General features: G+C 33.1%; 2 protein-coding genes and 1 long non-coding RNA gene across 4 annotated transcripts; all 3 read right to left on the reverse strand.

Moving 5' to 3' along the window:
• Positions 1–707: 707 nt before the first annotated feature.
• On the reverse strand, positions 708–4,370 carry LOC125185496 (cis-muuroladiene synthase-like). Of its 2 annotated transcripts, none has more exons than XM_048082026.2 (7): positions 4,229–4,370; positions 3,887–4,148; positions 3,458–3,821; positions 3,144–3,362; positions 2,391–2,529; positions 1,348–1,593; positions 708–1,004 (listed from the first exon to the last, which is right to left on the reverse strand). In XM_048082026.2, the coding sequence occupies exons 1-7, from the start codon at positions 4,328–4,330 to the stop codon at positions 708–710; spliced, it is 1,629 nt and encodes a 542-aa protein (XP_047937983.2). In that variant the 5' UTR covers positions 4,331–4,370. The 2 variants fall into 2 exon arrangements, with proteins under 2 accessions (XP_047937983.2, XP_088919469.1); XM_089063343.1 differs by having other exon boundaries at positions 3,887–4,151.
• A 2,769-nt stretch (positions 4,371–7,139) lies between these two features.
• Positions 7,140–10,453, reverse strand: LOC125221464 (uncharacterized). Its single transcript, XM_048123584.2, has 2 exons — positions 7,699–10,453; positions 7,140–7,611 (listed from the first exon to the last, which is right to left on the reverse strand). The coding sequence occupies exons 1-2, from the start codon at positions 10,352–10,354 to the stop codon at positions 7,271–7,273; spliced, it is 2,997 nt and encodes a 998-aa protein (XP_047979541.2). The 5' UTR covers positions 10,355–10,453; the 3' UTR covers positions 7,140–7,270.
• Positions 10,454–18,122: 7,669 nt separating this feature from the next.
• LOC125219205 (uncharacterized) lies at positions 18,123–18,735 on the reverse strand. Its single transcript, XR_007176087.2, has 2 exons — positions 18,615–18,735; positions 18,123–18,361 (listed from the first exon to the last, which is right to left on the reverse strand). It is a non-coding gene; the product is annotated as an uncharacterized LOC125219205 (long non-coding RNA).
• Positions 18,736–20,725: the final 1,990 nt, after the last annotated feature.

Here is a 20,725-nt window from a genome sequence, read left to right on the forward strand (position 1 = left end):
TAGGCTAGCCACAGGCTGGCCACTCTCTCTCTCTGCCACATCATGAGCAATAAAATTTCACCTGCCACATTATCAGCACTAAAATTCCACCTGCCACATCATCATTTTAAGCAAATAGGCTAGCCACAGGCTAGCCGCAATAAAAATAATTCAATTTACGGAATTAAATTTATGACAAATTACGGAATTAAATTTACGAGACATATACGGGAAAATTCATTAATTTCATTTAAATAAAAAAAGTACATTAATTAAAAAAAATTACATTATAAAAAATAAATAAATTACAATCACGCAAAATACGGAATTAAATTTACGACACAGATACGGAAAAGGTACATCCTAAAAAAATTACATAATTAAAAAACATATATTAAAAAATGCAATAAAAAAATGCATAAAAAATACATCAAAAAAATGCAATAAATAAAAAAAATGCAATCGGCTAGCCGAAATTGAGCCCGCAATGGAGGCTAGCAGATCGGCCAGCGGATCGGCTAGCGCCCGCAAATTGGCTAGAGCTCGCCGATCGGCTAGCCTAAATTGCCGCAATGGAGGCTAGCGGATCGGCCAGCGGATCAGCTAGTGCTCGCGATCGGCTAGCCTATCCGCTAGCCTCCATTGGAGATGCTCAACTCTATGCTTGATTATTAATCCATCGACACAACTGTTTTTAATTTAACAAACATTTGATTTTATGGTACAAATTAAATGACTATTGAATTAATAAAGAGAGCAACAACATCTTCCTTGACAACATGAGGATCGCTATAACCGTCTGCACTATTTCTATTGTAATTTGCTTCACTATTTCGAGCATAGTTGATAAACTGAATGGCGATTTCTCTAGGCACAAACGTGGTCTCCACCCAATCCTTGTTTAAATCATACCATGTTTCTTCAATCAGTTCAACAAATTTAGACACTGCCTCTTGCCTTGTCACCCCATATTCTTGCATGTAGCAATCCATCACAGTCAGCATTTGCCCTCCTTTACTCTCACGCTTCAAATGCACAAACATGACACGTTAGAAAACGTCGAATACATGAGCCAGACATTTCACGCTAGAAGCGAACAAGACATTAGCAATTTTAAAACAACAATTAATTCATGATTCTCAAATTTAACTAACTAAAAAACAGTAACAATTTTAGAAAATTAAGAAAATGATTAAAATTTAGTATTTTCTAATGTTATTAATGTGTTGTAAACATATTAAAACTATTGGAAGCAAAAGTTATTACATGGATTTTTTATGCTAACAAAATGCCTAAGCTAAAAAGATTGAGAGCAATATATCGAAACAAAACATCAATAAAATCAAACGAAATCAACGTAAAACTTACTTCATGAGTGCCGATGTCATCATAGTATCGACCGATTCTACTAGTTGGTTTTGCAAGTTTGGGCATACTTCTTATCCAATCAATAGTTTCTTGGGTGAGAGATTTGAATCCAGGAATAATAGCAGCAAACATGATATAAACGACGCTTGTTATCTCAGAGTTTTCAAGATAGTCTTGGAATGAAGGCAATTGTCTTCCCATAATCCACTTTAACTCTTGATTGTAAGCCCTCCCAAGACGTTGCACCTAAATGATCAAATATAATTTGACAAAATGACAATCTCATAGTTTTTGAAACTGAAATGTAATCATACTCCCTTCGTTCCATAGTAATAGAGTCATTTTGCCATTTTGGTACATTCCATAGTAATTGAGTCATTTCCCTTTTTAGTAAAAGTCAACACATTTTTCCACACCTATTTTACTCTATCTTACTTTTTTCTATCTTCGTCTCTCTATCTTTTTCATTTTCCACTTTATTTTCCCTTTAAATAACTCACCTAACACAATTTTTCTTAATCTCCGTGCCGAACAAACCGTCTCCATTACTATGGAACGGAGGGAGTACGTAGTACTACTAGTTATTTTTTAATTTTTTGCAACTGTCTCACGTTAATGGTCAAAAGACTCAAAACTCAAAGCGTAGCTAATATGACAAAATCATATTATATGGCGTGACAACAAACAACATCACTTTAATTAATACTCAAAATACAATAACGATGTTTTGTCCAAACAACATCATTTTATAGTCACATCATATTTGATCATATTTGATTTTGTCTATTTATTTCAATTTTGATCATTGCGAGATGATTGCAAAATAATAATAAAAATTTATAATTTTATTTTCTAGTTTGAAAGTTACAATATTGACAAAAAAGTCAACTGAGAGTTATGACTTATATAATAATTATCCCTAAAATTATTTATCAATTATTTGAATGTGCGAGATTTGAGGTAATCATCAGAAATTAAAAGGTGACTAGTAATAGATAAAAAGTTGGAATCACATAGTATGAGAAGTGAGAAATAGCAGTTACCATTTCTTTGAAATAAGGAGCTGCAAACCTTTTCCCAAATTGCGTTGCATCAAATTCATATTCCTCATATACACTTAAAATGAATTGATAAACAATTCTCATGTATTGTGGGAGTCGATCAACTTCATTTGTAGTCCAACTGCAAAATTCAATACCCTATTAATTAGTGCTTTTGCTATAATTATTATAGGCACCAAAATGTGGCAAAAGTGAACAACATACTATACCACCATTCCTTAAAGAATAGAAACTATTCTCATTTCGGTCCTGTCTCCTGAAAAAACACGAAGTTCAATGCACTTTGAGTGCACATGCGTGCACTAATCACGATGCAATATTTGGATTAGTTACTACATACGAACTTCATTGCGCACTACTGCACTAATCACGATTCAATATTTAGATTAGGTATAACACACTAACTTTATTGCGCACTGTCGCACTAATCACGATGCAATTACTTTTGAGTTGACTATTAAAGCTAGGTTGGTCGACCTAGCTCTAATAGTCAACTCAAAAGGAGTTGACTTCCAAACACCAAGGTTCAATAGAGCTAGTCATTAATCCAGTTAACCTTAATCGGCTACATAATTCAATCTTTCGTACTCTGACACATTTACAGAAAAAATTCAATTGAGCAAACTTTTCACATTATGGACAATTTGCTCCCATACTTTCTCTCAAGTCTCAACACTTAAAAAAAATATCTCAAATGCAATGTCATTTTGATTTGATTATGAAAGCCAAACATACCTGTCCAAGATTTGAGTGAAAAGTTGAGCTTCATTAATTGTGGCATAATTATCATATGTGTCATCCAAAACTCCAATAAACAGTATGATTTTGGCAATTCCCATTCGAACATAAGAGTATTGAGGCTCATAGTGGTATCCTACACCCCAAGCATAAGCCTCCACCACCCTATCTCTTGTGTATGGTATTTTTGACATTAGATCATACTTGTTCCACCACCTTTACTCACCAAAAAAAATAGTTTAATAGCTTAATATACATAATAATGCATTATTGTGATTATAAAAATATTATTTTAGCTTCATGGTTGTTACCTGGTGACTTGGGAGAGTTCTTTCCTGTATATATTCTGCAAAAAGTTGAAGTTGAGTTTTGCTAGTTTGAGAAGAAGTTCATTTCTTGAGGGATCTTTTTCATATATAGAGATGAAAATTCGTGCGTAGACGATGGGAATATCTCTATGAAGCGGGCGCTTCAAAGCCCGCTTCACTCTATCTTTAAGGTGAGACTCTAACTCTGCTTCGCGACTACTCAAGTAATGCCTTGTAAAATCGGCAGCCTCTTTTAGCATGTTCTCATCGTTAAATCGAACATGAGCTGCATCATACAAGCTTAGCATTCCTTCAACGTCGCCTTCTTCGAACATACCATCCTTGTTAACAAACTTGTTGAAAACATCTGTTTAATTCATTCAAAAAATTAAATTCGATAATTAAATATATATACTATAATATAGATTATACCGCAAGAAATGTGGTGGCGGTGTTGCCTGAGCAAGTGAAATCCAAGTGATGTAGTGAATAAATCGGAGTGGTGAAGAAGGTCGTCGTCGTGTGTGATTTGTTGGAGTTTGTGTTCGATTTCGGTCTCAAAAAGATAGGCCAATCCTAGCCGCTCGATTGTGTCGATTAATATCAATTGGTTGAGAGGAGCTGTTGCAGCCATTAACATGTCTCTTGCTTCTTCCTTCAATTCTTCGATTGCATCTGCATACTTTTGTTGTTTCTGCTCAAGACATACGTACACACTTTTTTAAGTAAAATGAATTAGTTCATAAATTTTAATTATACAAAAAACACACACACCTTTTCGTCAAAAGAAAAGTTAGTGAAAGTATCAGCCCAAATGCTTGGCTGATGAATGGTCATCGGAGGCCTCACATCACTCAAGCAGCTTAAGATAGCCATCTCTCTCTCTCTCTCTTGATTTTGCTGTGAAATTGCAGAGTTAGAGTTATATAGTATCTATTTATAGCTACGCATTTATGCAGATTTTTCTGTCATATTCCATATTCAATCATATTATCATATATAGAAGTAACATATTCTATAAGTGAATAACCATTTTAACTAGATAATATCAACTGTCTATAATTTAAACCATTTTAACTAGATAATATCAACTGTCTATAAATTAATCATCAGTATTTTCGATCCTTCTAGATCCTACAACTCTAATTCAAGATTTTACACCTGCAATATAAATTCATTACCTCGGGTTTACAATTGTATAAGACCTGACGAATTCACCTTCAAATAAGCACAACGATAAATATATCTTTTGTGTGTGAGGGAGTGAAATGAAAGTCTTTATATACTTGTTACATAGTATCTAGAATATTCTTAAATACTTATATCCTAATTGTTGTAGATAATTCCATTAACTATTTAATAGATTCAAACTTATCCATTTTATCTCTCATTTCACCTTTAAATTCTTTTTTTCTTATTTCTTCTTACTACATAGTGACGTGAATATTCTTTAATATTTATTTCATGATGCTTGTGGATAATTTCATCAACTTTGTAATATATGAAGTTATATCCAAATTGTTGTAGATAATTCCATTAACTTTTTAATAAATTCGAATTTATCCATTTTATCTCTCATTTCATCTTTAAAGTGTTCTTTTCTTGGTTCTTCTTACTACATAGTGACTGGAATATTCTTTAATATTTATTTCACGATGTTTTAGATAATTTCATCGACTTTGTAACGAAGTACTCCCCCGTCTCATTCAAGATGATACACTTTGTTCATCAACTTTGAAGAAGCAAAATATTATACTCTCTTCGTTCCCAATTAATTGTCACTCTTTTCCATTTCGGTCAGTCCTTCAATAATTGTCACACTTCATTGTGAGATATATGGACCAATTGTGAATTGGGCTTGGGGTATTAATTGTGGGCTTAATTAATTCGGAGCCCAGATTTTATCTGTTGAGGCCCAATGTGTTGTGGCCCAAAACTTACATAGGATTAACCGATGGCTGCCACGTAGCAGCATCACCTGGATCATGAATGGAGGCCGTTGGATCTAGGGTGTGTTTGTGGTGAGTGATAAACTAGAACTCTCTCTCTCTTCCGCCTCTCATTCTGAATTCTAGAACTCTCTCTCTTCTCTGCCTTCTCTCCAGCGATTGCTCTCTCTCTCTCTCTCTTCTCCGGTCATCTTCTCCGATCATTCCTTCTCTAGTTGTGTGAGGAAGAGTGAGATCCTTTTTCAACGTTGTGTTGATGTGGTGGATCTGTTGGTGATCAAACGGTTGAGTTCTGATCTTGTGCATTCGGTGAAGATTTGAGAAGATCTTGGTGTGTTAGAAACAATTGGTTAGGTTCTGGCGGTATTGTTGGTGATTGAGACGAGTCCTTGTGATTTCTGTCGTGAATCGCTTCTGTGAAGTAGTAATCGGTTAATCCCTAGGGTTTGGGGGTTGTTCAGTCTCACGGTGCTCCCTTGTGACTCGCGGTGCAGACGGTGGATGTCTCTGGCCCTTGTGAAGTTGCGTGTGCACCCTGAGCCAAAGTCCCTCGGTTTATTACTTGTGTTTCCAGATTACTTTCTTGTTACAGATCCTCTAGGATCTGATCTCTTGTGTTACTAACTATTCTACTTGAGTGTGTAGGTCAAGATTGAAGGATTAGCTATGGAATACGAACCGGTCAAGGGTTCTGATTAGTGTTAGGGTTTCCTTTGTATCTTGTAGCATCGATAGATTATAGTTTGGTAATACTCATAATATCTTGGCTTGTAATTCTGAGAGTAGCCATTTCAGATAAATTCAGTAATTAGTGAATCTCGAGTGATTTGATCCCTACATTCATTTCAACCAACTTTTCTTTACATTTCATAAAACTAGCTCGTGCCCGGTCAAAGAGTGACAATTAATCAGGGACGTAGGAAGTATAATCTGGAGGAGTTAAAATAAGTGTGAATGTTAAGAATATTAAAATGAGTTTTTAGTAATTAAGTTGGCATTTTAGGAAAATCGGACAAGATGAGGAGAAAAGTAGTTGAAATTGTCTAGTGGATGGTAAGACCCATACTAATAAAATAAAATAGGAGAAAAAGATTATCATAAATAAATATAAATTAATTCTATGGGACGGACAAAAGAAATATAGTCTTACTTCCATGGGCCGAAATATAAATATATTTAATTCAAATTTAGAGAATAATAGTAATTAGAATATTGAAATTGATTCATTATTTATACAAATGTGCGATTAAACACAAATCATAAGTTTGTGTGACGAAAAATTTGATAATAACATTATTAATAGCATATTTATTATAATTAATATTTATTAGATTGGATTGGTCTATTGTTATAGACCTTGATTTTAGGTTGTGTTTCATTTTGCCGAAGCAGAGACTCCTAATTTTATTCATTTGATAACATTTATATGAAGCTGATTTCATATGTGTGTTTTAGAAGGTTCTAGCTACTACTTCTGCTTATGTTCCAAGCAAACTATTAAACATGATTGATTGCGACTTACTATCAATCTGTTTAAAAAAACAATATAAATGTTGTGACAGAGGAACTGAATTCAGCAAAGAGGGCTAATTTAAAAACAAATCAATGTTTTTATTTGCTACAAAACGATTAAAGAAAATGACGGGCAATAGTGATACAATACATATAACCAACTTAAAACAGAAACAATAACAAAAAAAAAAAGGTAACGAAATTACCATATGAACAAAAAGGAATGTTATATCCAAAATCATTATAAAGCTCTATTGAAAATCATTGTAATATAAAAGCAGCATACTAACACCATAAAGGTAAATATATACAAGTTAAACAAGACATAAAAAAGAAAAAAACTAGGTAATTTAGTTCATACATCCAAAGAAAAAGGTTGTAGTTGAGCTAGAATGTCAGCCAACTCATTTTCAACAAGAGTAATTGGCATTCTATCTCTTGGATTCTCCTTTGAGCATGACACACCGATATTCAAAATACGCCCAATAAACTCCATTTTAAAACCTCCCATCTCTAATAGTGGATCAATAATATCCATTAATCCATGTGGTAAAGCAGAGCTCACATATCTATGGAGATTTACCTCACCACCAAACAAATCATTTGTTGGTCTTTTATTTATGAACATCTCTAGAAGGATGATCCCGAAGCTATACACATCCCCTTGCATAGAAATCGAGCCAAACGTGCCATATTCTACACAAAATTTACAAGAAAAAGAGTTAGATTCAGGCTAAAAAGTCATCATTGAGTAAATTCGGAATATATAATTCAAGAATATACCTGGAGGGAGATAGCCTAAGGTACCCTTGATCCCAAAGGAACTCGTGTTGCTTTCATATGACGATGAAAGTATGTTTGAGGCAATCTTAGCTAATCCGAAATCCCCAACACAAGCAACCATGTCATGATCTAAGAGAACGTTGCTCGGCTTCAAATCACCATGGATGATGGATGAGTCACTACCAAAGTGAAGGTATTTAATCCCATGAGCAATATCTAAGGCAATGTTAAGCCTTTGGATTATGCTAAGACTCTTCAAATCTTCACCATTTTCTTCATCATTGTTGTGAAGCCATTTGTCTAGACTCCCATTGACTTTGAATTCATACACCAATGCTTTGAAATCATTGCCTTTGAAGTCAACACTATCACAAACACTTACAAGTTTCACCAAATTCCTATGTCTTATGCCTCCCAATGATCTGCACTCTGCCATGAATGTCTTTGAGGCCCCTCTGACATCAAGATTAAGCACTTTGACTGCTACAACTATGTCTTTCTCATCATCGAGCACAACTTTGTAAACGGACCCGAATCTCCCAAAACCAACCACGTTACTCTCAGAGAATCCATTTGTTGCTTTGAGGAGATCTGCATAAGAAAGCCTCAATAGTTGGCCACCAAAAGCATCCTCCGATGAAACAACGGGTCGAGGATTTTCTTCTGTTTTCTTGCACTTGAGAAATACTAGAATCACAATACACAATCCTCCAATAACCATTATAGGGATCAAGATCTTCCACAACGTAGACAGTTTTGCCTTGGAGGATTTGACTCCCTTGCAAGTAGGGAACTTCAACTCTTCAATTCCACCACAAAAACCTTGGTTTCCATCAAGAGATATCGAACTTAAGTTCGTAAAAACTCCTCTAGATGGAACTTCTCCTTGTAGCTTATTGAAGGACAAGTTCAGCTTCTCAAGCTTCAAATTCCCCAAAAACGAGGGAATTGATCCAGATAGATTGTTCCGCGAAAGATCCAACTCTAGCAAGCCCATCAAAGTGCTCATTCCTGCAGGAATCTCACCTTGAAGAAGATTCTCATCGAGGTAGAGGCGTTCCAAGCTCACGCAACTGCTCAAAGAGGTGGGAATCACTCCAGACAGTCTGTTGCTAGACAAGTCCAAAGCCGCGAGGTTTCTCAAAGAACCAACTTCACTTGGAATAGAACCCTCAAAGGCATTGTGAGACAGATTTAGCACAATGGAAACAGACGAAAGTCTCATGATTTCTTGAGGGATCAATCCAGTGAAGTTATTTTCAGAGAGGTCTAACTCTAGCAAGTTGGACAAGTTGCCAAGATTGGAAGGCAAATTTCCAGAAAGATCATTCCCTTCTAACTGGAATTCACTCAAAAGAGTCATGTTTCCAAAGAGTGATGGCAGTTCGCCATCGAATCTGTTTCTTCCCATAAAAAGGCTACGCAAGTTCGAGAGCTTTGACATTGACATGGGAATTTGGCCATCAAGAAGATTGTGAGACAGATCAACTGTACCAAGATTGACAAGGTTTCCGATTCCTAAAGGAATGTTTCCATGTATCTGATTCTTGTGTATATCAAAGAAATTGACAACAACAGACAAATTGGCTAAGGATTCCGGCAAAGAACCAATCAACATGTTCTTACTAACATCAAAACTTTCTAAATTGGTCGAATTTGTCAATGATGAAATGAAGCTCATATCATCTTCAATCAAGTTCGAATCCAATAAGAACTCTTCAATCAAAGTAAGCCTCTCAAGATTTGGTACAGGTCCACTAAATTGATTAATGGACAAGATGATCCATACAATCAATGAAGCATTTGAAATGGAGTTAGGAATTGGCCCACTAAATTGGTTTTGTGCAAGAAAAAGAAAAGCAAGATTAGGAAGTGTGTCACCAATAGTAGAAGGAATAACTCCATGAAGACTATTAACAGAAACATCAAAATAATAAATATTAGTTAGATTAAACAGAGCATGAGGAATAGTACCAGTGAAATTATTTTGACTCAATTGAAGAAAAGTGAGGAGGCCGAGGCGGCCGAGTGACTCGGGAATCTCTCCAGTCAATCGGCACGCTCCTAAAGACAGCTCTTGGAGGGTTGTTATGTTACCAACGGATGAAGGGATGACCCCGGAAAATCGGTTACTTGAAAATAATATAGCTTCAAGTTTGGGCAAGAAACCTAGTTCATTAGGAATGGTTCCGGAAAGGTGATTAATGTAGAAGGCAAACTGCACAAGGTTGATGCATTGGGACAAATTTTTGGGTAATTCACCCATGAAAGAGTTGTTGCTAAAATCTAGAAACTGAAGCCTGCCTAACAGAGTGATTTCTACAGGAATTGTGCCTCCGAAAAAGTTGTTAGCGAGGGTGATGTTGGTGAGAAGAGAGAGGTTACCTATGTGCGGGGAGAGGCTTCCGACGAGGCCTAGAGAGGGCAAGGTTAAGGTGACGACTCTGTTGTCGCGGCATTGGATGCCTCTCCAGCTGCAGAAGGGGAGTGTTTGGTTCCATGAAGAGAGAGCTCCTTGTGGATCTTGGAGGCTGGATTTGATGGCTAGTAAAGAAAGTTGGTCAGTTTGGTTGCTGGAACATGTTACAAGTGGAGGGGTATTGAAGAACAAGAAGAAGAGTGCTATAGAATGAAGAATTGTCATCATGATTGCCATGAAAGCCAATGAGAGGTTAAAAGATTGGGTTTAGTGTTCAAAATTAAATACATATTTATAATATTGGTGTCAGTTGGTAGTCCCAATGGGTCGGGATCAACACGGAGTCATGTTGTGGGTGGAGGGACGAAAATGGAGCCAAGGAAGGCATGAAGTCCCATAAATTTTAAATACTCCATATGTGCACCGTATAAAGAGCCATTTTGACTCGAGTTTTATGAAATTGTTTGACTCTGTGAAGAAAAGTGTAGGGAGAAAGTGAGTGGAATGTGGGACTCACTTAAAGTATTAGTTCACGTGGTAAAGCATAACTCATGTTGATTTCATATGATTATGGAAAAAGATTACGTTGCAAAGCTTATTGTTTTTGTGAGAAAGAGCATTATTTGTGGCATAAGAAAAAGTCAAGATTGTCTAAAATCATGTCCATGTTCATATTTCCAGAAAAATTAAGTGTATGATTTTATTCATTCTACTTTGCAAAAGATGGCTCTTATAAGCTAGCTATATATCTTCATATAATTATAATATTTTTATTAGTTTTAATACTCCCTCCATCACAGAAAGATTGTCCCAGTTTATTTTTCGCACTCGTTTTGCAAAAATAATAATAAATAGGCAAAGTTGAAAGAGAGTAAAATAAGAGAAAAAATAATATAGGTAAGATTATTATCTACGTTATTCTCTCTTTTACTTTACTCTCTCTCTCCTTTAACTATTTATTACTCCCTCCGTCCCAAGGTATTAGACCAACTTTCCTTTTTGGGATGTCCCAACATATTAGACTCGTTTCCTTTTTCAGCAAAAAGCATCTATCTTATTTTATTCTCCACCTATTTTTTTCTCTCTTCTCTCCCCTACTTCTTCCCTCTCTCATACTTTACTCTCTCCACTTTAACTATTTAAATATCAATTCCTTAAATCATGTGCCCAAAAGAAGTGAGTCTAATACTCCGGGACGGAGGGAGTATTATTTTTACAAAACGAGTGTGAAAAAGGAAATGAGACAATCTTTCTGGGACAGGGGGTAACAGAAAATCTTATAAGTACGTACATGTATAGGTATGATTTCTCGCTATTTAAAGATTTCATGCGTAGGAAAATCAATATTTATTTTTAAGGTATTATTTAAATATTTGATTCTTGTAACATTTCAATTCTCTATTATATTTTCATAGAAAATTTAAAAATATTTTATCGACAATATGTAGTAAATTAAAATAACAGTATTATAATTATTTGTTTGAGATCAATTATATAATCAAATTATTTTTAAACCTATTTATTAAGGTAAGAAAAGAGCTAATATCTTATTTGATAGATATATAATTAAAGTTTAATATTCATTTTTATAAAAAATTTGTTTATTATCAATTATTTTTAAACCTATTTATTAAGGTAAGAAAAGAGCTAATATCTTATTTGATAGATATATAATTAAAGTTTAATATTCATTTTTATAAAAAATTTGTTTATTATCTTTATTGATACGGACACTATAGTTTAGTAACCTTTGGTAAACTAACCCCAATAATAATCATTGTAATTATCAAATACTATGAACTTCAAATAATAAACAAATATTAAAGTTGAAGAAAAGCATTGCTCTCTTCGTTCCCAAAGAATATACTCTCTGGGTTCAACACAAATTTTAATGTAAAATTTGTAAAGTAAGAGAGAGGTATGGAGAAATAAAAATTAAAATATTGTTAGAGGATAATGAGTCACGTCTTATTTGAGAGAAAAGATATTTTAAAATTAAAAAGTATACTATATTCTTATAGAATGAACTAAAAAAGAAAGAGTGCATATTTTTATGGGCTAGAAGGAATAGTATAAAACAATGAAAGTAGGAAAGTAAAGTCCGTGATTTCGCGACCTTCAATTTAATATGACGTCGAATAGAAAATAGCCAGAGAGCCGACATGAAAATTGAATGGATTGGAAGATAGGGTAGTGAAAAAATGCAAACTTATATATTATACAAACTCAAAACTCCTCAACACAACTTCAACACAGTTTCAATACAATATTAACACAGTGTAAAATTTCAAGATTTTAAGTCAACTCAATATCAACACAATATCAACACAACATCAATCATTGACTACCGTTAAAATTCTGTTGACACTTTCCTATTGATGCTTTTTTGTGATCTATTGATATTTTTCAATGGTCCAGATCATAGTTTTGAATTTGTACAATATTTAGAATTTTCATTTGATCACCGGAGATAATTCTCTTTGTATTTTTAGTCAAACATATCGACTTCCTTCTTGATTTGATAGTATCAAATTTTATGGTTAGAGCAATAACTTTGATTTTCTCCAACGTTTAATAAAAAAAAATTGTCATATAAATTAAAGAAAGTAATTATTGATGTTAATATGTCTCTTATTCATTACTTCTCACAATGTGAATGTACTAATGTTCCTTCTCATAAAAGATGGTACAATGACTTTGATTTTCTCCAATGTTTAACAAAAAGTTTGTCATATAAATTAAAGAAATTAATTATTGATGTTAATATGTGTCTTATTCATTACTTCTCACAATGTGAATGTACTATTGTTTTCTTCCTTCCTTTCTAAAAGATGGCACAATGACTTTGATTTTCTCCAACGTTTAATAAAAAACTTTTGTCATATAAATTAAAGAAATTAGTTATTGATGTTAATATGTGTCTTATTCATTACTTCTCACATTGTGAATGTATTACTGTTTTCTTCCTTCCCACAAAAGATGGCACAATGACTTTGATTTTCTCTAACATTTAATAAAAAAAATTTGTCATATAAATTAAAGAAATTAATTATTGATGTTAATATGTGTCTTATTCATTACTTCTCACAATGTGAATGTACTACTATTTTCTTCCTTCCCACAAAAGATGGCACAATGACTTTAATTTTCTCCAACATTTAATAAAAAAAAATTGTCATATAAATTAAAGAAATTAATTATTGATGTTAATATTTGTCTTATTCATTACTTCTCACACTGTGAATGTATTACTGTTTTTTTCCTTCCCACAAAAGATGGCACAATGACTTTGATTTTCACCAACGTTTAATAATAAAATTTTCATATAAATTAAAGAAATTAATTATTGATGTTAATATGTGTCTTATTCATTACTTCTCACAATATGAATGTACTACTGTTTTCTTCCATCCCACAAAAGATGGCACAATGAGTTTGATTTTCTCCGACATTTAATAAAAAAATTGTCATATAAATTAAAGAAATTAATTATTGATGTTAATATTTGTCTTAATCATTACTTCTCACAATGTAATGTACTACTTTCTCTATGCCACTTTAAATGAACCATTTTCTTTTTCGGGATGTCCCATGACACATTTACAAAAATAGAAACATTATCTTACTTAATTCTCCACTTAACTCATATAAAATCCTATGCTGGAATAGAAATGATCCACTTAAAGTAGAGCGGAAGCAGCATTGTTTTTCTCATTCCCACAAAAGATGGCACACTTTGTTAGGTGACATATGATATTTTTTTAGATGATGTTTAATGTGTTCGACAGTTTGAGTAGAGAAAAAAAATGCATATCAATGTATTAGTCAGAAGAGCAAAATGTAATTAATGTAAATATTAACGAAGAATGAAAAATATAATCCTATATATTGCTAATGATTTATTATTAAAAAAGAAATAATTTGACATTTTTCTGGAATAAAAAAGGGAAATCTTGACATTGTTTTGGACTGAAGGAGCAGTTATTTTGACACATATTTCTTTATCAATCCAAAGTTAAATATTTTAATTTGAGAAAATGCAATATAGTTTTATCTTACAAGCTAAATAATTATAACCAAAAATCATAAACTTTATTTTTTAAAACATTCCAACCCTAAGGACCCGGAACTAAATCAGAGTGAACCCTAGTCAAAATACAACTTTGTAATGGTAGATGAACTTTATTATTCTCTATACATTGTTTTTTTAAAAAATATAGATACGGACACTTTTTAATTAATACTATTAATGATGTTAATTTGTGTGTCTAATTATATCACCAACGCTTTATAAAATATCTTTATTGTTAGTGCGTGTCCCAGCTAAAATTAGGGGACACATTCTAAAAAACAAAAGATTAAGATAATTTGTCCTCAACTTAAGGATGCTTTCTTTTTTGTCATAAATTATGGTTATCTTTAATAATTTCCAAACTCTAGTAATTGTGTGTCAATTTTTGTGTCCCAAAAAGATAAGTTTTTTGTAGTGCGACCCACGTCACATTTTTTTTTGATTCACTAATAAAAACTACTCCCTCCTTCCATCCCACATAAGGAGTCTCATTTGAGTTCGCCACGTGTTTTAAGAAATATGGTGAAAAAAGATAGTGAAATGTGAGTCCTAATTTTACATATTAATTAGTTTTGTAATAAAATCTGAGTGGAAAAAGGTTAGTGAAATATGAGGCTTATTACCATTTATGAAATATTTCAACTGGGACTCTTAAAGTGGGATATCCAAAAGTGGTAAACTAAAATTCCTATAGTGGGACAGATGGAGTATTTCTTTTTTTTTTTTTCCTTCCAGTTTTGGCATATGATCTACAACTTTTTATCTTTTTATTTGTCTCTTACGTTTACTCTCGCTTATTTATTTAATTTTAATTTATAATATTTTAATTATTTTTTTGTTATTATATTTTATTAACTTTTCAATAAATTTGTTTCATAACAAAAGAATTATTCATAAGAGCATTAGCAATGAGAAGCCTCCACTGAGGAGCAAGGGCCTTTCTCCACTCACCATGAGATGTGGAAATGTTTACCATATTTTTACTTCATTTTATCTCACTCTATATTTTACTTCTTTCTAGTCACAATGTTTACAATATTTTTTATCAATGTTTTAGTTTCTTTTTTCTATTATTATTTTATATGTAGGATGCTTTATTTTTAATGAAATTTGTTTTTTTATTAAGTTAGTCTTTATTTCTTGTTATTTTATTATTTTATTTAACACTAACAATTAAAAGTGAAAAATATAAAATAGTGTTGATGTGGAAATGAAATGGGCTCCGAAGAGGGATCGATCACCATCGTTAATGCTCTAATTGGATGAAAAGAATATTTCACAACTAGTCTTTTCCTTATCTGGGTCAATTTCATAAAAAATCTTTTCCTTATTCGGGTCACAGTGTCACACACATTTCACAACTAGTCTTTTCCTTATCCGGGTCACTTTCACAACTAGTCTTTACTTTATCTGGGTCACAACAAGGAATTGTAGGTATGTACTATAAAAGTAGATATGTAGAGTGACATTGTCTAAACCTGGCTAATTGACTAAATTTACTAGCTTGTAGAGTAAGTTTCCGTCAAGGTACTCCTATCACTTTCTTATCCAAATTTCTGATTTATTATTAGCGCGTTACAAGTTGGTTACAAAAGAGATCAAAATTCTAAATTAAATATTAATGCGCTATGAGTTGGTTGCAAAAGAGATCAAAATTTCAAATTAAATATTAATGCCTTGCACGTAGGTCTGCTTATTCGACTGATTTCAATTCTAATCGAATCAATTGACTAGTTTATCGGTGTAAATTTTTCATAAATCAATTGGTCGGTTCTTGTTTGAAACCGAAACTAATTTGTAATTTTAATCCAAATTTTTAAATAATTCACTATTAAAAAAATAATAATTCAATATCTAGAAATATAACATATACTCCCTCCGTCCAACAATAGGAGTCTCATTTCTTATCGGTGCGGGTTTTAAGAAATGTTAAGAAAAGTGAGTGGAAGAAAGTTAGTGGAATATGGGTTCCACTTATATATATTAGTTTTAAATGATATGTGAGTGGAATGGGTTGGTGGAATGTGGGGCCTCTTTACCATTTATGGTAATTATGAACCGGGACTCCTATTCGTGGACGGACCAAAATGGAAAAACGAGACTCCTATTCGCGGACGGAGGGAGTAATACCTAAAGATTCAATTGAACACACAATGAATACAATCCAACAATACAACAACATTCATGTCATTAATTGATGGGTAAGGATGATGGCAAGTGTAGTACTAGTAGGCTGGACTAGTTTATGTTGCCACATTTTTTTTTTGAAAATGTTCTAAAATTTAGCAATTTTTTTACAAAAAGGAGTTTTAAAATCCAACCTCATTTTCACTTTTTTTTTTGGCTAGATAAATATTAAATGGAATTTCTAATACTAATAGATCTGGTATTAATAGATCTTATGACTTTTTGCTTAAAATAGAACAATAAATAAATTATTCACTAGCAAGTTAAAATTGAATGTTAAATAATTTGTTATATTAAATTTTTAATAAAGTTACATTTCTATCATATGAAACGATCTTATACTTGGTATAAGCTCTTTTGGATATGAAAACAAACTCATGAAATCCTATTTATAGCAATTAGTTTATCAAAATTGGCTTCAAGAAATAATTGTAGATTCAAAGCATTACAGTGTATACAATTTAAATACTTCAGAAAACTTAACACGATTTAAATCTAAAATCACTCAATATTTTAATTATTTTATTTCAATTCAATATTAATTCAATTATGTTAGATTAATTGGTATACTTCCCCCGTCCCTGGAAAGTATGAACTATTTCCTTATTATTCGTCTCTAAAAAGTACTCCCTCCGTCCGCGAATAGGAGTCCCAGTTGAGTTGGGTGCGGGTTTTAAGAAAAGTTTGAGTGTAATAATTTAAGTGTGTGATAGTGGAATGTGGGACCCATTTATATTATTTTTTGCAATCAAAGTGGATTAAAATTAATTACAACTTCTAAATTAAGGGAAAAGTGGGGTCATTTTTTATACTCCCAAGATAAAATGTCTAACCGGGACTCCTAATGGCGGACGGATGAAAATGGCCAACCAGGACTCCTATTCGCGGACGGAGGGAGTATGAACTTTATAATTTTAGAATAGTTAAACAACACATTACCGCTACACATCATTCAATTTACAACTTATACCATTACACTACAATCTTAATGATGTGGAGCTCACTCTCCACTAACACTCTTCAACTACCCTTTATATATACTCATCTCTATTACTTCACCAATAAACATTAAAACTCGTGCAGAACTAAATATTCATATTTTTTGGAGACGGAGGGAGTATTAAATTATAAAAAAAAATTAAAATTAACTCTCACCTCACGCCCACACAGTGTCGCCCAACTGAACATTTCTCTTATATATATTCACACATTTTAATTAACACTCAAAATATAGTGATATTTTTTATAAAACAGCAGTGTTTGTTTTCATATCTAATTGATTTTTCTATATTAGTTTCAATTTTGTCATTGTAAGAAAATTGATAAATATTAAAAAGCCATGATTTTATATTCTAATTTCAAAAATTATAAAATTAAATCAATAAATTTTTTTGATTTATCAATAAATTGATAAAGTTTATATCGTGTTATCTCAAATGAAGATTTTGACCTTCGAATTGCATAAATTAGTGTCGTTTTAATATACTACTATAACTTACACTAAGTAGATCGCTAGAGGTAATGTTTGGACAAATATTTAACACCAATGATTAAAATAAGTGATTTCTTATTAGATGTTTGAGAATATTAAAATTATTTTGCAAACATTAAAATCTTATCTCAAATTAAAAAATGGAGTCAAGATGTTTGATAAAAGAAATAATAAGAAAAATTTAGGTTAGTCAGGCAATTTTGGATTCGGGCCAATTGTAAATCAGCTCACTCACTGAAAGGTAAATCCAAGCGTTTAGAAATATTCGAACTTAGCTTTATTTTCCTTTATAATTATTTTTTGAAAATTACATAAAATAAAAGTGGTTGGTTGGAAACGTGAGTGTTGGGCTAACGGCAGCATTGGCAGGGTTGGGAATTGCCGGCTGCTTCAGAAGGAGGCTGGAGACTAGTGCGAAGACCAATACAGCATCCTCTGCGGCAGGGAAATCCAATACTTGCATAACTTGTGATCATCTTCTCACCTTCTTTATCTGAAGTATATCATACAATTATTTAATAGTCTTTTTATCAAGTGAATATTTCACAAGAGTTTTTTTTATTAATCAAGTAAGTGTTTTGCTTCTTTATATTGAAAAGAGTGTCGACTTAATCTACTGATGAATTGCCAAGGCCTGTAAGCAAAATATCTATTCCTTTAGATTCCACCATTCTAGTTCAAAAAGTTACCAGAGAAATTTTGATTATCAGTGTGGAGATTTGGAAAGAAAATTAAGGAGTGCTTACGTGGAAATCGATCGAGCTGTCGAGCGTCTGCAACTTGTGAGGAAATGAGAAGAGCCATAACTAAGAAAAGAGCCATAGTTTTGACCCTTAAGTAAACCATTTGTGGATTTTTAGATAACTTAAAACAATGAAAGTACTATTGGGGATTTATAGAAAAAAAGTCTCTAAATTAATCAAACTAATTATTAAAATTGTCATAAAGGGTGAAAGCGTTACTTTATTGTTGTTAGAATTTTATTTTATTGAAAGGTGATGCGGTCACCCCTGACCGCCCCCACATCCCGGCCCGACAGTTTGTGAGGGGGTTCAATCAGGGTACACAGCAGCCCATTAGAGAGGAGGCCTTCAACCCACATCTCCCAAGGCCTCACACTTGTGCCTGAGAGATGGAAGCTCTCACACGCCAGTAGTGGGATTCGAACCCAGCTCCTTGTAGCAATATCTGCTCCCCCAGAACCAACTGCGCTAAGCCCCTGCGGGAGAATTTTATTTTATTCTTTCTTAAGATTTCTTGATAATATATAAATAATGGGTTTTATTATTTTATAATAAATTTTTGAGATTTTTAGTTCAAGTTATTAGGGTTTCTCCTCATCGGTCCTCAGTAAAATTAATGATCCGTATATGCTGCGATTTTGTACGAGAATATTCATGCAACGATCGTATTTGACGCAAAATCAAATTGGAGATAGGTTATTATTTTGGAACAAGTTTATTTAATAATAAAAAATATATATTATGTACTTGTAATTGTTTTACATGTACTGTCTTTAGTAATTTTAATTTATAATGGGCATAGTTTAGTAACTTAATCTATGCATTTGGTTTTATCTTTTAATATAAAAATAGAAATACTATCATTTATCTACAAATTCAGAATTATCAAATTTATGAGTTTTTTAGACACTAGTTTCTATGAATAACTTTAACTGACCGATGCTAGCTTATTTATATATACGAGAGTGCAAGCTTTTTTCAGAATAATGCAATGTTAGAGCATCCGCAGCGGTGAAGGCTGCATTGCTCGTCCGTCCGTGTCAGCGGTGCGCTGCTCTTAGCTAAGAGCACGTCCGTTCCGCTGAGCAGCACACTTGGCGACGTCTCATTCGCCAACGGCATAGCCGTTGGCTTATTAAATTTTTTTTTTTTAAAATGCGAAATTAATTGAAAAAATGTTTTTAAATAAAAAAAAAAAATATTTTCCCACTTCCCAAAAAAAATATATCCATTTTCTTCCAACTTTTAATTTATTTTTCAATTTTTTCCCCCAAAATTCACATTTTCATCAATAAATACCCCCACTTCAACACAAAAAAATCACATTCTCAAACAATCTATTCGAGGGGGAAATGAGAGATATTACGGAGAATCTTCCTTTGAAATCAAAGAATATTGAAAAGTGTGGTTTAATTCGATGCAAAGCGAAGAACCTTACCGGGGCTTGACATGCCGCGAGCGACTCTAGGACGCATTTTTAATGTGCTTGGAGAGCTTGTTGATAATTTAGGTCCTGTAGATACTCGTACAATATTTCCTATTCATTGATCTGCGCCTGCCTTTATACAGTTAGATACAAAATTATCTATTTTTGAAACAGGAATTAAAGTAATACACAACATAGGTCATCGAAAGGATCTCGGAGACCCACCAAAGTACGAAAGCCAGGATCTTTCAGAAAACTTACCAAACATATGCGGATCCAATCACGATCCTATAATAAGAACAAGAGATCTTTCTCGATCAATCCCCTTGCCCCTCATTCTTCGAGAATCAGAAATTTTCTATTCTATCATCATCTACATTCTCTCATCTTTTTTCCTCGTACTCCTCGTACTCTCTCATCTAAATTCCCACCACACTACACATTGTCCGGCTCCGGCAATCACCCCTCCGGCAATCGCGGTTGGAACCACGATTGGTTCGACTCCGAGGCCGGATTTAGTCCGGAAACGCAATTTATGGCCCCTCATCAAACCCAAGGTTCGCAAGCTCCGGGTGGCTACCGTCCCTACCCGGTGCACGACCTTAATAATTGGAGTATTTAAATTGAATAATAGAATGGTGGGACCCTTGAAATTTTTTTTTTTTTTTTTCTCAAACACCTTCACGGT

This window comes from Salvia hispanica, chromosome 1 (assembly GCF_029641045.1).
Source record: "Salvia hispanica isolate PSC_SH4W2 chromosome 1, Shi_PSC_v1, whole genome shotgun sequence".
Lineage (NCBI taxonomy): Eukaryota > Viridiplantae > Streptophyta > Magnoliopsida > Lamiales > Lamiaceae > Salvia > Salvia hispanica.